General features: G+C 41.3%; 1 protein-coding gene across 2 annotated transcripts in view; it reads right to left on the reverse strand.

Annotated features, from left to right (window-relative positions):
- Positions 1-591: 591 nt before the first annotated feature.
- CCDC87 (coiled-coil domain containing 87) overlaps positions 592-17,161 on the reverse strand; it is a 90,219-nt gene continuing 73,649 nt past the window's right edge. For both annotated transcript variants that reach the window (XM_073651446.1, XM_073651447.1), the window contains exons 17-21: positions 9,754-9,797; positions 6,109-6,246; positions 4,781-4,895; positions 3,471-3,613; positions 592-2,631 (exon numbers count right to left, since the gene is read on the reverse strand). In XM_073651446.1, coding sequence (XP_073507547.1) covers positions 2,506-2,631; positions 3,471-3,613; positions 4,781-4,895; positions 6,109-6,246; positions 9,754-9,797 — 566 coding nt within the window. In that variant the 3' untranslated portion in view covers positions 592-2,505. The remainder of the gene's footprint in view (positions 2,632-3,470; positions 3,614-4,780; positions 4,896-6,108; positions 6,247-9,753; positions 9,798-17,161) is intronic.

Below are 17,161 nucleotides of genomic sequence, written 5' to 3' on the forward strand. Positions count from 1 at the left end.
CCTTAGAAAGGCTACATTATAGATTTTGTCCTACATCTAAGACCACATTAAAGCCCCAGATGCAGGAGAAAATAGTGCGGATACTGTGCTAGTTGTTCTGTTTTGGATCTACTGTCCATTATAATGTACAGGGTGGGCCATTTATATGGATACACCTAAATTAAATGGGAATGGTTGGTGATATCAACTTCCTGTTTGTGGCACATTAGTATATGGGAGGGGGAAAACTTTTCCAGATGGGGGTGACCATGGTGGCCATTTTGAATCCAACTTCATTTTTTTCAATGGGAAGAGGGTCATGTGACACATCAAACTTATTGAGAATTTCATAAGAAAAACAATGGTGTGCTTGGTTTTAAGGGTAGTATTGACAATCCAACACAATGGGCAGCACTTTGAACACATTTTGTAAGTGGTCATAAACCTGTAAAAAAACTCATGAAAGAATAAAGTTACATTAAAACCAAGCACACCATTGTTTTTCTTATGAAATTCTCAATAAGTTTGATGTGTCACATGACCCTCTTCCCATTGAAAAAAATAAAGTTGGATCCAAAATGGCCGACTTCAAAATGGCCGCCATGGTTACCACCCATCTGGAAAAGTTTTCCCCCTCCCATATACTAATGTGCCACAAACAGGAAGTTGATATGAAGCAAAAAAAGAAGAAAGAGACAATGTAATATGGAAATGCATATAGAACTCAAAACCAGGCGTCCCTGGAGAAAATATTTAACCTCAGTATAGCACCTATATAATGGCTCATATAACACATATATAACTATACAAATCCAGTGTGCGAGCAAAGAACCTGAAATGCAGACTAGTGTAGCCACTCCAACCTGTCAAAGGCAGTGTTACTCATATAGACCCCCATGTGGTGGGATGAAGAGGAATGCATGTGGATGTAGCGAGAAAATGGGAGAGGGACCATAGGAGTGAGCAAAGCCCACGCGTATCGCCATCAATACGGCTTCATCAGGGCAAGTGCTATACTGAGGTTAAATATTTTCTCCAGCGACGCCTGGTTTTGAGTTCTATATCTTTATTATACTTTATACCTACATGTTTCTGCCTATATGATCCTCTATACCTGCTATTTTGTTCAACCAAACTGCAGTATTTGATGTATGGTGGTTATTTGTAACATGTTCTTATGGGAAGAGTGTACCTAGCAATTGATCTATGTCATTATCTGTACCTTCAGGTTATTGATTACTTGTGGACATGGTCTTTCTGTATGGTTTCTGTTTTTAATTGGTTTTAGCATGTTTGTGTCAGAGCACATTAATAAATTTTGCAATTTTTTGATTTAACACTATTGACTCATAGGTGTGCATTTCCATATTACATTGTCTCTTTCTTCTTTTTTTTTTTGCTTCAGATTATCTTGTCAATGTAGGTATTTTGCACCCGGTCATTTTTTGCCCTATGATTGGCACTGGTGCACCCCCATTTACATATATCTAACAACCAGGAAGTTGATATCACCAACCATTCCCATTTAATTTAGGTGTATCCATATAAATGGCCCACCCTGTAGATGTGTCAGGGTGTTAACACACTGCAGGATGATGTTTTGTTTGTTTTTAAAAATTGTTATTTACAAGTATGTACTGTATATCAATCCCATCTTATGTCTCACTCATTTTATCCAATACATTTACATACATCTTTATTAAAAGGGTATTTCCACCTCAGTCATTCAAGGCTTATCTGCAAGGTATGCCACAGAGAGATGCGAGTCCGAAGTTTGGGAACTGCAGCTCAAAAATAGCGCTCTTTCTTGTGTCAATGTGAAGTAAGAGGTGCATATATGGCTCTTATTATTCATTTCGATCAGATTTTCAAAAATAGTCAAATTAGTTTGCTTGCCTGTTTCCAGAACTCTCATACTAGTCAGTGGAGAGAGACACACATGGGTGTCCACTTTTCCACCGACAGTGAATCAAAAGAGGGCCCCTTTCTTAAGACAGATGCAGGGTCCCATATGTGGGACTGATATTTACAGGACATTGATGTTTGAGCTGAGAATACCCCTTTAAAGGGAATCTGTCAGTATGATCAACCATCCTAAGCTGTCTTTATGGGCATGCAGGTCATAGGAATCTGACAATGATGCCTTGATACCATATGTCTTAATCTACATTATTATTACATGTAAATGAGCTGTTAAGATTGATGGGCTTGACACAGATCCCCTGAGAATCTTCCTCCAGAGATTATTTTAAATGACAGTCTGTCGGTCATTTACATGTCTCACACTGGTAACTCTCCTTCATGTAAAATAATCTCTGGAGGCAGATTCTCATGCAGATCAGTGTCCGGCCCATAGATCTTAACAGCTCATTTACATAGAAGAAAAATGTGGATTTCTCTGGAATTAAACATCGGATCGCGGATATCAAGGTATCATTTTATTCACCTTCCTATGACCTACATGCCCATATAGAAGACTAAGGAGGGTTGATTCTACTGACAGATTCCCTTTAAGTGTTTCAGTTGTTAGATTCCAGTTTTACACAGGGATTTTCTAAGCTTAATTTCCATTAGGTTTTTGCGTCGATCTTGCTGCAGCCAATAGAGCATTTCTGTTTTGTCCCATTTCATCTTGTCAGCATATGGTCTGCCCTGAAATACAACAAATGTGAGTGTAAAAAGAAGTATTTGTTAAGCACAAGAGCTAAGAGACTTTCCTAACTTGTATCAGAATATGGAAAATGGTGACAACAAAGGATTGGAAATACATTAATGTATTTGTGCCGGAAAACAGGAAAAACAGACTAAACAGATAAAAGACATGACATTAAGTAAATCTGGCAAATTGCATATAGCTCTGTATTATAAAGGGTCACAAGAAAATATAAAAACCTATGTAACCATAATTTCAAGCTGTAATCCAAGGTGCTCTGTGGCCCGATGCCATCCCTATCTGTAATACTAAAGGTCCCTTACACATTAGATGAATGTCTGCTGAACCCGCCTATTTCAACGCTACTGGAAGACCATCTAAGACCACGTTCACACGTTCAGTATTAGGTCAGTATTTTACTTCAGTATTTGTAAGCCAAAATCAGGAGTGGAACAATCAGAGGAAAAATATAATAGGAACACGTCACCACTTCTGTATGTATCACCCACTCCTGGTTTTGACTTACACATACTGAGGTAAAATACTGATCAAATACTGAACGTGTGAACATGGCCTAACGTGTATGGCCTAGCTATATTCCCCTGACACATGATGTCATGGGAGAGAAGGACTAGTTTGTTGAAATTTTAAAAGCCGATCCTTTTTTATTAAGGGGATAAGCTGCTGCCAAAGGAGTCTACGAGTGTCTTTCTCCTCTCTGCCCCAACGACTACCATTTATATCTGTGTGTGTACACTTATGCGTTCTCACGATTACAGTCTACAAATAAGTAGTCTGTAACCAAGAAGTACATAGCACCTATGTGTAGAAAACTCACCTTGTAGCTGACGGTGTCATTAAACTTCTTCTTTATAATGTGTAATACTTTATAGATCTCAGGTTCTATATCTGCCATTTGCTTGTGTAGCTGTTTCCTTTTCCGACTCTCTTCCATTCTTGCCATGGATGTTCCTTCATACCCTAAATGAAGAATAATATCTATAAATATTCTGTATTTGTGACATTAATAAGTCTGTTTACTTTACCACTTTATATTCAGTATATATCTTCTGGTTTGTGAGACTGCTTTTATCCATTGGTTTTAATATAATACTTCACTCATCTACAGGGCAATTTAGCCAATGATTGTGGGGATACTTCTAATAATTTTCCACCAGGAAACAAATGAACAATATACTGTGAATGGTGACTGCGGCTCCTGATTTAATGCCATACACATATGGCACGAGGTGTGAACTACTTTCTGCCATAAATGTACAGTAAATTGAGGGAAGTTGTTATATGTCATAAACATGTTTTTCACAAAAGCAATGATACAAATGAATAAAGAATGCAGCAATGATGCAAGAACAAAGGCTGACAAAACACATTTTGTAACAGTAACTATACAATGCAAATTCTTCTAAGACTGTAAGAAGTAGACGCTTCAGTATCTGGAGGCAGAAGTAGCGATGGTAAAGAAACTCAGTAATAAAATGCATAATATGCTTTATGTGGCTCCCCTCCCATGAAGATTTTTTTTAAATAAATCTGTATATGTAGTGTAGTGTGTATGTGTTAATGTACTCTCCTACTGCCACCTTCTCCAGGATCTAGAGCTCTTCTGAATGACGTTGCCGCTCTTCAGACTATCCAGATCACTATGTTCTGTGTAAGCCAAAAGTCTCTTTTAGGTTAAGGACGCACTGCTGTATAACTCTTGTGATGATCGCATTGTACTGCATGGACTGGCCAACACCTCTCCTGACCTGAGTATTACAGCGTGATGGATTTCTATGCAGCTGTCAAGGTTAGATCAGGAGAGGTGCCAGCCAGTACGAGGTTTACCATGTGATCCTCGCAAGAGAAATACAGAAGTGTCTCTGCTTTTACAATGTAAGTCCATGAAGCTTCATTCTGACGCTCCATAGACTTACACTGTAAAAGCAACGTTTGGGTCACGTACAACACAGTGTGACCCAAAGAGTCTGAAGAACGGTGACGTCACTGAGAAGTGGAGCGGAACGACGCTGGATACCAATACACTTAAACCTGTTTATATATGCATGTGGTGTAGTGTATTAAAAATACAATCTTCATGGGAGGGCTTGTATAACCATTTATTACGCCAAGTACCATGAAGCTTACCTTTGTTGAAGAATCTGCTAGGATCAGATGCCGCTGTCTCAAACGTCTCCAGCTCAGCTAAGATCTTCTCTCTTTTCTTGATAAGTGTGATTGCTCTATCCCACATTTTGATGGCCTATGAAATAGTGGAAACATTTACTTTCATTTGCATTTGTAAGTAAAACTTTGTTCAATTAATACATTTTATTTAAAGGGAATGTGTCATCAGAAAATGAACTATTTAAATCAGGTTATTGTGTTACATGTATTTTTTTAAAATGTTTGGTAATTTTTTTTTACCATAGACTGTTAATTCAATACAGTCCACAAAGTGTTTATTAAAAAAATAAAATTATTAATCTTGCAATTTTCACATTGGCCACTGTGGCTTTTTTAGACTAATACTTCCTCTCCTGTCAAGAAGAGTTTTCAGCAGGCTCCTTATCAGCAGAGGCTTACAGGATTACAATGATAGGTAACACCTCTATACACAGCTGATAACATAGGATCCACCATTCATAATAGGTGATGTGACAGCTGACCCAGCTCCCCCCTCCTTTCTTCACAATCACTTTTGCATAGGCTCATTAGACACTTCAATACAAAAGATAGGGTCAGAGTCTGTTCATTGTGGTTAATATCTAGTTGTTGTTTCCTGAAACAACATAAAGTTAGAGTCTAATAAATCCCCAATGGCCAATGTGAAGATTGCAACATATCTATTTAATAATTTTTAACAGATTGTGCTCTGGAAAAAAAACTCATTGGCATAAAAATAAATAAATCATGTTTCACTGTCCCTTTGCATAAACAACAAATTTTGGCAGTTCCACTAGTGGAATTTTATGTTCCTTAGGTTAGCAAATTGGTTTGTGCAAGCCAAACAAGGGGTATTCCAGTCTACAAAAAGATCACATACCCACTGCATATGCGGTAATTGTTTGATCCGTATGAGTCTCACTAGAATTGTACCAATCACCAGAACGGGAAGTCTGTGACCCCTTCTTTCCTCTTGTTCTTCGTTGGCAGCACAACCATGGCCAAGAGGAGTTGACAAGAGCAGCCAATCGTGCATGTGCCTTCCTTTCCATTCAAAGTCCAGGACACTGAATAAAATCTCTGAGTGCTTGGACAAGGCACATGTGCAACATGAGGCCAGTGGAGAAAACCAACATAAGTCCTCAGGTCTGGCGATCTGTGGGACCTATTCTGATCTAACAATAGTAATGCAGGATTTACTTAGTAACATAGGAGCTAAGCACCCCTTTTACAGTCCTGGGAGAGTAGGCTAACACCCAAAATTAGTTTATTTTGCTACATACTGACTATACGTGCACATTACACATTACCTCTTGTAGTTGGTCTCGGTACTCATAGGAACTATATTTAATTGCCATGTCTAGTCTCTGGCTATCTGGCACATAAAGTACAGTCCATATGGCGTTCATTTTTTTCTGTATATCTTCATGGCAAGGTGTTGGTTCTACCTATACATTTGACACATATTAAAGGAGAAAACATTAGACTTGGTCACATATTTATTTTAGAAAAAAGTATTAAGAAGTTTGGCCTTTCATAAAACTCCATAACTATTGGATGGCATTTGTTACACGGGGGATATGGAGCTTGGTTTTTAGTCACAAGACTATTTTGAGCCATGAAAAATAATATGAAATTCAACTATAAGGCAGTTTTCTTATGGGGCAATTTTAGAGAAACATCCTTTGTAATTATTTTAAATGCCATTATCATGACTAATGTCTGTGTAATTTTATTTTTTTTTATTGAAAATACTTTTACTTCCAATAAGTTATCAAATATCTTTCTAAAGTGTCTTTTATATGTGTACCAACAGAAGAGGACTTAAAACAAGACTAAAGCACTAGGTACCTGCTATAATCTACACCAGTGGTCCCCAACCTTTCTTACCTTGAGAACCACATTCAGCTCTGAGAGATGGTATCAAGTCACATCCAGCGTCTGCACCCCCCACAGTAGTGACACCCAGAACCCCCATTACCAATATGATAGTTAAAGCTTATCTATAGAAAGAACATCCAGATCTTACATTCAGGGGTTCACACTTTAGGCTATGTGCCCACGATGCAGAAATGCTCAGGATTTTTTCCTGAGCGTTTCTGCATCTCCTTGGCAGAAAAAACGCATGCGGATTGTACATGCGGATTGCACATGCGTTTTTCCTGCCAGGGACATGCGGATGTGAAGCGTTCTTCACTTGCATTTCCGCATGCGGGTTGACAAGCGCTTTCCAAGCGATTTTAGCATCACTTGGAAAGTGCTTGTCAACTTGGTCACACTATATAAATCCATGCAACCGGCATATATATAGTGTGACCGAAAGAATGGTAAAAATAAAAAATAAATATATACTTATCTTCTGATGGCCCTGCAGTCTTTATTCGATCCGTCCTGGCTAGCCGGCAGCTCGCGGTACATTTAGTCATGTGACGGCAGGTCCTTCAGTCCACTGCGATCCGCCGGCAAGCAAAGACAAGCACATCGGGGGCCATCAGAAGCTAAGTATAATATTTATTTTTTATTTTATTCTTTTTTTTTACAGGTTTTATGGTACCCGGGTCCGGAGGAGACTCTCCTCTCCTCCGGACCCGGGTACCATCCGCACATTGAAACGCATGGAATGCGTATCTACAGATGCAGTGATGCGTAATCCATGCGTTCAAATGCAAGTCAATGGCGGCGAAAACGCAGCACTTCCGCAAAATAATTGGTAGTACTGCGTTTTTTTCCGCAATGATAATTCGCAGCGAAAATTTCCGCAGCATGTGCACAGCACATGCGGATTATCATTGGGGAACATGGCAGGCCTTCTACCAAGCGTTTTTTAAGCATTTTGTGCAGCGGAATTGCAGCTGCGGAAACGCTTAAAAAACGCATCGTGGGCACACAGCCTTACTCTCATTCTGTATTCTTACATCAAGCACTCCTACCACACTATCGTATCCAGCCTCAAGCACTCCTCTGACTGACAGTATCAACCTCCAGAGTACCATACTTCTCTCCCCTACCCCCTTTCCCCAGGATGTACACATCCAGATCTGCTCTTCTTTGCAGGGCTATTCACAAAAGTTGCCAACTGGAAGCCTACTCTTTATAGCTGTTTGCTACACCTGGTGCTAATGCACCAAGCAGGCAGAAACTCTCAAGCCATACATTACAGGCTATATATGGGCTCTGCACTACATTCTATGGAGATATACCCACTTTAACAGCTATTTTAATTTCTAACAGTGATCTTCTTTTGATTTGTTTACTATTTATTTTACTCACTTATAACTGATTTTTTGGTAATTGAAGGTTGTCAGAGACATCAGTGAATTAATACTATAAAGAATGTTAGTAGAAGCACTATATTAATGAGTTCTATAGGAATTGTCAGATGCTTGCCCACATCTGACCATAAGAACCTCAGTATTATTGCAAAAGTTACAGCTGCAAGAATTTCAGAACTTCCACTAATAGAAATAACTGGTATACATGAACACTCCTGTACTCATCCTAAAACAAATAGTGTGATCCTTCTAAAGGCCCCGTCACACATAACGAAATCGCTAGCGAGATCACTGATGAGTCACGTTTTGGTGACGCAATAGCGATCTCGCTAGCGATCTCGTTATGTCTGACAGGTAGCAACGATCAGGCCCCTGCTGTGAGATCGCTGATCGTTACAAAGCTTCCTGGACCATTCCTGGGTCGTTGCGCTCCCGCTGGGCAGTGTGCATCGCTGTATTTGACACCTTGTCAACGACCTCGCTAGCGATTCAGAACTGAGACACGTAGAGGTGCATAAATTGGACTTTTCTGCGTTCATCGTCCCCGATTGGTGGTCGCTACTGCGTCCTTGTTTTTTCAGATCCCACCAGCGTTCTCCGGCTGTGACTCCACCTTGAACAAATCAGACATCTTTAGCGAAGTAGGTATTGTTTGGGGTCTCAAATGAGTTTCCATTTTTAATTCATTTATAGGACATCTACCAATTATCTGCTATTATTGCTCTTCAGGGAGGGAGGGCTTGGCTTCTATCTGTATATATATGCTTTTGCATGGGCAGATATTTTAGGGGTCTCGTGCACATACACCCACACAGCACGTTTTCTGACACGCTGTCGTGGCCAACCACTTCAGAGTTTTTCATACGCCAATTAACATGAAGCTTAAATCAATAGACTCTGTTCTTTTGGCCTGTTGCACGCTTCAAAACTTTCTTCGTCGACGTGATGCAATTACGTACTGTCCGCCTGGCTTTGTGGACTCTGTGGACCGAGCCAATGGGGAAGTGGAGCTCGGTGAATAGCGTGCAAACGATCCTGCAATTGCAGGCCTTCAACCAGTGGGACATGGCAGAAACACCCACGATGCGAAGACCTGCCGCGACAACTGCTGCCAGTATTTTAACGGTCCTAGTGCCCCATCACACATAACGAGATCGCTAACGAGATCGCTATTGAAGCCAAGCCCTCCCTCCCTGAAGAGCAATGATAGCAGATAATTGGTAGATGTCCTATAAATGAATTAAAAATGGAAACTCATTTGAGACCCCAAACAATACCTACTTCGCTAAAGATGTTTGATTTGTTCAAAGTGGAGTCACAAAAACAAGGACGCAGTAGCGACCACCAATCGGGGACGATGAACGCAGAAAAGTCCAATTTATGCACCTCTACGTGTCTCAGTTCTGAATCGCTAGCGAGGTCATTGACAAGGTGTCAAATACAGCGATGCACACTGCCCAGCGGGAGCGCAACGACCCAGGAATGGTCCAGGAAGCTTTGTAACGATCAGCGATCTCACAGCAGTGGCCTGATCGTTGCTACCTGTCAGACATAACGAGATCGCTAGCGAGATCGCTATTGCGTCATCAAAACGTGACTCATCAGCGATCTCGCTAGCGATCTCGTTATGTGTGACGGGGCCTTAACACGTTTGTGTGTATTTATTTCACATTTCACTATTACCTCATTTAGGATATCTGTTGATTCCTTTATTTCACATTCCACATCTGCAAGAAAACAGGGAAGAGATGAATTGAAAGACTGTCTATTAGAAGAAAGAGTACATTTGGAAGCAGGGCCAGCGTTACCGGCTGGCAGACTAGGCATTTGTCTAGAGCCCCCATTCCCCCAGGGGCCCCCAGCCAGTGGCATGCCGCTAATAGTAGTACACCATGCGGCCGCTATGGGTCCCGTGAATCAGGGGGGCCCGGCGCCAGGCCACCCTCCCTGCATTCAACTGTATCAGTATCATAGATACCGATACAGTTGAAAGCAATGATGGAGGAGAGAGCGTTAGGTGACGCTCCCTCTTCCATCATTCCCCCTCTGCCTCTGACGCTGCGGGCACAATGACATCACTTCATCACGTGCCACTCTCTGTCGGGTGGTGGAGCTGCTGAGACATGCTGCAGAGCATGGAGCAGCGGGGGAACAAGGAGAGGTGAGTATTGTATTTTTTTTATATATATATCAGTGAGTACGTGGTGGCCATAATACTGCATTACTGTGGGGCTGCATTATACCATATGGGGGCTGTATTATACTGTATCGAGGAGTTTAGGGAATGCATTATACCATATGAATAACTATGGGGTGCATTATACTATGGGGAGTGCATTGTACTATATGGAGGACAATGGGATGCATTATACTATATTGAGAACTATGGGGAGTACATTATACTGTAGGGAGGATATGGGCTGTGCATTATACTATATGGAGGACTATGGGGAGTGCATTATACTGTGTGGGGACTATGGAGTGCATTATACTGTATGGAGGATTATGGGGAGTGAATTATACTATATGGGGGACTATGGGGAATGTATTATACTACATGGAGGACTATGGGGAGTGTATTATACTATATGGATTATTATGGGGAGTGTATTATACTATATGGATTATTATGGGGAGTGTATTATACTATATGGAGGCCTATGGGGCACATTATACTATATGGAGGACTATGGGGCACATTATATTATATGGAGGACTATGGGGTACATTATACTATATGGAGGACTATGAGGTGTGCATTATACAATATGGAGGACAATGGGGTGCATTATACTATGTGGAAGACTATGGGGTGTATTATACTATAGAAGCAAAATGCAGCCTATTCATTGAATGATTGAATTGTTTATGTCGGAACAAAAATCTTTGTTCTCAGCAGCACATCGCCCGGTGAAAACTGCAGATATGCTTCTAACATGATACCTTATGGGCACAGATTGATCTATTAGTGATTGTTCTGTCCCCATTATTCTTCCCCAGCCTGTGTAAAGAGGCTGGGAAACAAGCGTCGAACGACTTCTACATTGTCGATCAAGCTCATTTAGTGACCTGAACTCATGTAAATAAAACCAAAATGTTTCTGTGTGATGGTGCAATATGTTAGCATTAGGGGCCCCACTTTAAATTTTGCCCTGGGCCCTACTTTGTTTACAACTGGCCCTGTTTAGAAGTTTCTAGTTGAAATAATAAAAAAAAATATTGAATTCTTAGCAAGTCAAGTTCACAATCTGCCAAGCACATATGTCCCTATAACATAAATGTCATCTTTCTTCAGAGCATTTGAAGAAACCCTTATACAATAGTGGGGTGGCTGATCCCACTGATACTGGCAGGTCCGTCAGACTTTAAGGCATGGGTGGGGAACCTCAGCCTCGCGGGCCATTCCCGACCCTCGATGACCTTTATCCTGCCCCCGGGCAGATTCCCGGGGACTACAGTGCTTGGGCCGGCAGCTTTATTTTGACGGCCACCAGCCCATTAATTTCTTCTTGCTCTGTGAGCACATGCACGCTGTGTTCACTACTACAATGAAAGAATATGTACTGACACCAGTGCCAGCGTCAGGATGTAGTTTGTGGGCGGAGTTATTATGCGATTTGTTTGGCCCCCGAAGGATGGTATAAATATCCAAATGGCTCTTGGCAGAAAAAAGACTTCACACCCCTGCTTTAAAGAGAACCTATTATAACACCTATTTTTGCTTCTGGTACTGTCCAGAATAAAGAAGAGATCTATATATAAAAATAAATCTTTAGTATTCATAATAAAATTACAAGAATTAATAAAATAGGGTGTGATGAATGGCACAAGAGAGATCCCGCAGAATCCCACTGCTGCCACCACATGTGAAGGATCCGCACCTCGCCACCCACCTGACGTCACTGTTACGTCAGACAGAACACGTGATACGGATCTGCCCTTTGGACCAACGTGATGCTCCGCACCCCCTCGGGGACACGTAACTTCAGATTGGTACAGTTCTACACAGACACCCCTTGTCCACACGGGTACAGGAAGGCACCGGGAGTGAGAAGAGGTGGTCCACTCAGTCACTGACGTGGCACCACACTCGCTCACACCCCTGACAGGCTAAGAGGCCCCTTCACTAGCCCCACTGAAGCAGAACCTTGTCGGCCTGGTAGACTAGTTCCTTTTAAATACAATTCCCGCTAGCGGATAGGGGGATAATAACGGGCCAGGAACCAGCCCCGGTAGCGTGTTCGTTGGACCGAACAAGGGATGTGAGGATTCGTGGATCGAGATAAAATAGCAGCCCAAGGTTAAATTAGATATTTAATCGCATTAAGGGCACGCTAGACAATACACTATATACATAAGGGTTATACATACATAATGGTCAGAGATGCAAACACAATAGTAGTGGTACAAAAGACATAAGCACATATTAAGAGTCAGTTACCAGTAAGATGGAAGGCTTGCGGGAGCGGGGGGGTGGCTGCCACATGGGAGGCTTGTGGGTCCCTCTCTCTTTTTTGTGACTTCCCTTACACGATGTATCGACGCGACCTCCCAGAGAAAAAAAAGATCATGGGCCAGAGCTACAGGAGCTCTTAACCTCTCTGGGTCACTCCCCCTTCTGCTCCCTGGGCTGGACCTAAATCTCCACCCCTGGCCTCTCTCAGCTATAAGCTCCAAAAACTAAAATAGGCTATATTTTCTTAATGGATGATCCTAGGGAGCCGGTTGTGGTGTCATCGGATCCAGACAAAACACAGTGGCCCTAGGGGTTTCCGAAAGACTGTGCCGTGTATCTCCCCATCCCTACGCGCTAGACTGTGCTGGAAGCCAGGGTGACATTCCTCATGTTCGTGCCATGTGATTCCAAAATTCTATTTGGTGTATCGCTGGGATGTATCGTATTCCCATAACTCGGTGTTGAATTATAATTGTCTGACACAAAGGGGATGCCGCATGGCTTGGGTCCACAGGGGGTCTTCCTGTAGCAGCTTCTTGGCTGAGAGCTGCTGTGAGACATTTGTCACTCACTGTCTCTCTGTCCCCTCCCTTTTTCTTAGCGGAAGCAGTGTCCGGTTTCAGCTGTACACTGTAGACCATTATAATCCCCTGCCAAACAGGATACACTGATTGACATGGGATTATATCTACAATATTCTTCACATAGGGAATGCCTCATGAAGGGGACGCTAGACCAAAAATATGCTAAAAGATATTGTAAATGTAGTAATCAATATATAAGGGGCAATATATACATAAAAATCGTAGGCAAGTGACTCCCGACCCCACAAGCTTCCGGAAGTGGTACTTAGATGACTGCATGTGTTCCACATGTGCTTGACATCTTGCCATCTCCAGGAAGCTCTTTGATCATGTGATGGGCATGGCAGACGCGTCATGTGCCGTGATGTCATTCACATCACCGGGTCTTCGACAACATTTAGCGCTCATTGGTGGATTGATCACATAATTAGGCTACAGCCCCTCACTTAGACATGCCCTCGGAAGAAGCTAGTGGCAAAACGAGCATCGGGGTCAGGGGATGCACGTTTTCTACTAATTAGATTTCCGTGCACAAGGGCTGGACTGTAAACTCGGTCTTGTCCTCCCTGTATGTGATTCCCCAGCCCTCTGCTTGTCACAGACAGGGAAGAGGAGATCCACTCTACAGTCCGGGCCCTATGCACTGAAATCTAATTAGCAGAAAACTTCAAATGGTGATTAAAGAAGAACAACAAAGCGGATTTCTTCACCAATGGTATCAATGTAATCAGTATTGCAGCACCATTACAGCCTTGTGAAATCATATTTCTTCACCAAAGGTAACAATGTAATCAGTATTACAACACTATTATAGGCAATATCTTTACAATACAAAATTGTGCTGACAGGGGGTGAGTTTGTCTGCTTTGGCTAACAGGTTTGTGGTATTTCTGCTGCTTATCTTTGCTGTGGGAATTTCACAGTATCCAGATGCTGCTATAAAGTGAATGAGAATTGTTCATGAAAACTGTTTTTCATGTCCTGTTGCCCTTTTGTTAAGGAGTGACATGAAACAGAATTAAAAGGAGTGGCTGGAGATGGCCGTAGGCCACGTGCTGTTCTTAGTACTCCTGTCTCAGCTTATGCATTTGAAATCAAAGAAATCATTTTTTTATTGGTGAGTACCGCAATTTGCTTTCTACTAAAGTATGCTTTTTTTAAACCACATCATGCGCTATTTCTTGAGTATCTGTTCTGCTCTTCATTCATGTCAGCTGCAGACTTTCTTTCACATATATTACTGCATAGCAGTTTTCCATTAAAGCAATTCCTAAAACATTTCCTAAAACTGTTAAATTAAAGTGCAGTAATAAAATTATTGCACCAATTTTGGAAGATATCTCCTTATCCTGATAGAACGAGATCCAACCACTAGGAATCCCAAGAACAGAGCTCTGAAGAACTCTGTCTGAATGAAGTGGAGGTTGGGTATGCACATCTCTGTTCCATTCTCTACGGGACTGTCAGAAAAAGCTATCTCTGGTAGTCCCATAGAGAATGATTAGAGAGCCCTGTTCTCGGGATCAATGAGGGCCCCATCGGGTGGACCTCTAGCAAACAGGAAATTTTCCTCTATTCCATGTAGATAGGGTATAATTTGCAATTTTAAAGTTTAAGCTTGGGCAGAAATCAAGAGAGAAATTGTAACCTAGGAGTTCAGTTCATTGAATGCTGGGCCCATTTTAATGTTGGGTATGATTATTGATGTTAGAAGCTCAATATTAGGCTACATTCACACGACCGTATTTTTCGGTCCAAGTGCTATTTGTGGAAAAAACTAACATCATACAGACAGCACTCAGACCAATATTATTCAATTGGGCTGTTCAGATGGCTGTTTTTTCTTTTACATGGACCAAATGTCCGTGTGAAATAAATCGCACTGTGCACTAGTCCCTTCCATATTTTGGGTAAGACTTACCTATGCAAGTCTATGGGTGCGCCAAAAATTGGATCTCATATGGATCATCTGACTTGTGTCCACTTTTTATAAACACATTGCAATTCTTAACATATCAAACTGTATTTGCCCTTGTAAATTGTATTTACTGCCGATGTATAAATACGGATGACAATACAGATGAAAAATTGTGCGTTTTTTCTGGATGAAAATCAGATGATTTTTATATGGCTATGTGAACTTAGCATGCTGAAAATTCTTTTTACTATTGTGCAATCCTCATGAGAAATGAGACCCCACATGTGCTGGTAGGGCCACTAGTATAGGGCTGGTTTAAAAACCAGGAGCTGACTTGATATAATGCATTGAGGCAATATGTAAAGAATCACATATAACAGTTGTCTATATTAATTATTGCTTTATAACAAGAAACTTGTTCCAAGTGTATCACATACAGATGCTTCTCACAAAATTAGAATATCATCAAAAAGTTAATTTATTTCAGTTCTTCAATACAAAAAGTGAAACTCATATTATATAGAGTTATTACAAACAGAGTGATCTATTTCAAGTGTTTATTTCTGTTAATGTTGATGATTATGGCTTACAGCCAATGAAAACACAAAGTCATTATCTCAGTAAATTAGAATACTTTATAACAACAGCTTGAAAAATGTTTTTAAAATCCGAAATGTTGGCCTACTGAAATGTATGTTCAGTAAATGCACTCAATACTTGGTCGGGCTCCTTTTGCATCAATTACTGCATCAATGCTGCATGGCATGGAAGCGATCAGCCTGTGGCACTGCTGAGGTGTTATGGAAGCCCAGGTTGCTTTGATAGCAGCCTTCAGCTCATCTGCATTGTTGGGTCTGGTGTCGCTCATCTTCCTCTTGACAATACCTCATAGATTCTCTCTGGGGTTAAGGTCAGGCGAGTTTGCTGGCCAATCAAGCACAGTGATACTGTTGTTTTTAAACCAGGTATTGGTATGTTTGGCAGTGTGGACAGGTGCCAAGTCCTGCTGGAGAATGAAATTTCCATCTCCAAAAAGCTTGTCGGCAGAGGGAAGCATGAAGTGCTCTAAAATTTCCTGGTAGACGGCTGCGCTGACTTTGGTCTTGATAAAACACAGTGGACCTCCACCAGCAGATGACATGGCTCCCCAAACCATCACTGATTGTGGAAACTTCACACTAGACGTCAAGCAGCTTGGATTGTGTGCCTCTCCACTCTTCCTCCAGACTCTGGGACCTTGATTTCCAAATGAAATGCAAAATTTACTTTCATCTGAAAACACCTTGGACCACTGAGCAAGTCCAGGTCTTTTGCTCCTTGGCCCAGGTAAGATGCTTCTGGCATTGTCTATTGGTCATGAGTGGCTTGACACAAGGAATGCGACACTAGTAGTCCATGTCCTGGATATGTCTGTGTGTGGTGGCTCTTGAAGCAATGACTCCAGCAGCAGTCCACTCCTTGTGAATCTCCTCCAAATTTTTGAATGGCCTTTTCTTAATCCTTTCAAGGCTGCGGTTATCACGGTTGCTTGTGCACCTCTTTCTACCACACTTTTTCCTTCCACTAACTTTCCATTAGTATGCTTGGATACAGCACTCTGTGAACGGCCAGCTTCTTTCGCAATGACCTTTTGTGGCTTACCCTCCTTGTGGAGTGTGTCAATGACTGCCTTCTGGACATCCTCATGATTGTGGAGTCTACTGAAACAGACCTAGGGAACTTTTTAAACGCTTCGGAAGCCTTTGCAGGTGTTTTTTGTTAATTATTCTAATTTACTGAGATAATGACTGTTGTGTTTTCATTGGCTGTAAGCCATAATCATCAACATTAACAGGAATAAACACTTGAAATAGATGACTCTGTTTGTAATGACTCTATATAATATATGAGTTTCACTTTTTGAATTGAAGAACTGAAATAAATTAACTTTTTGATGATATTCTAATTTTGTGAGAAGCACCTGTATATCTAAATACTAATCTGTTTTCATCTAACTTGGGTTCTTCACTTGGAGAACCCAAGGCTGCCTTGTAGGTGTTCTCCACACTGGCTAAACAGGAGAAGGAATGGCACATTTTATTAACTCAGAATTCCCCAATAGAGTATTTGAAAATGTTTTTTCTAAACTAGGCA

This window comes from Phyllobates terribilis, unplaced genomic scaffold (assembly GCF_046119375.1).
Source record: "Phyllobates terribilis strain yellow unplaced genomic scaffold, ASM4611937v1 Scaffold_11__3_contigs__length_659146591, whole genome shotgun sequence".
NCBI classification, from domain to species: domain Eukaryota; kingdom Metazoa; phylum Chordata; class Amphibia; order Anura; family Dendrobatidae; genus Phyllobates; species Phyllobates terribilis.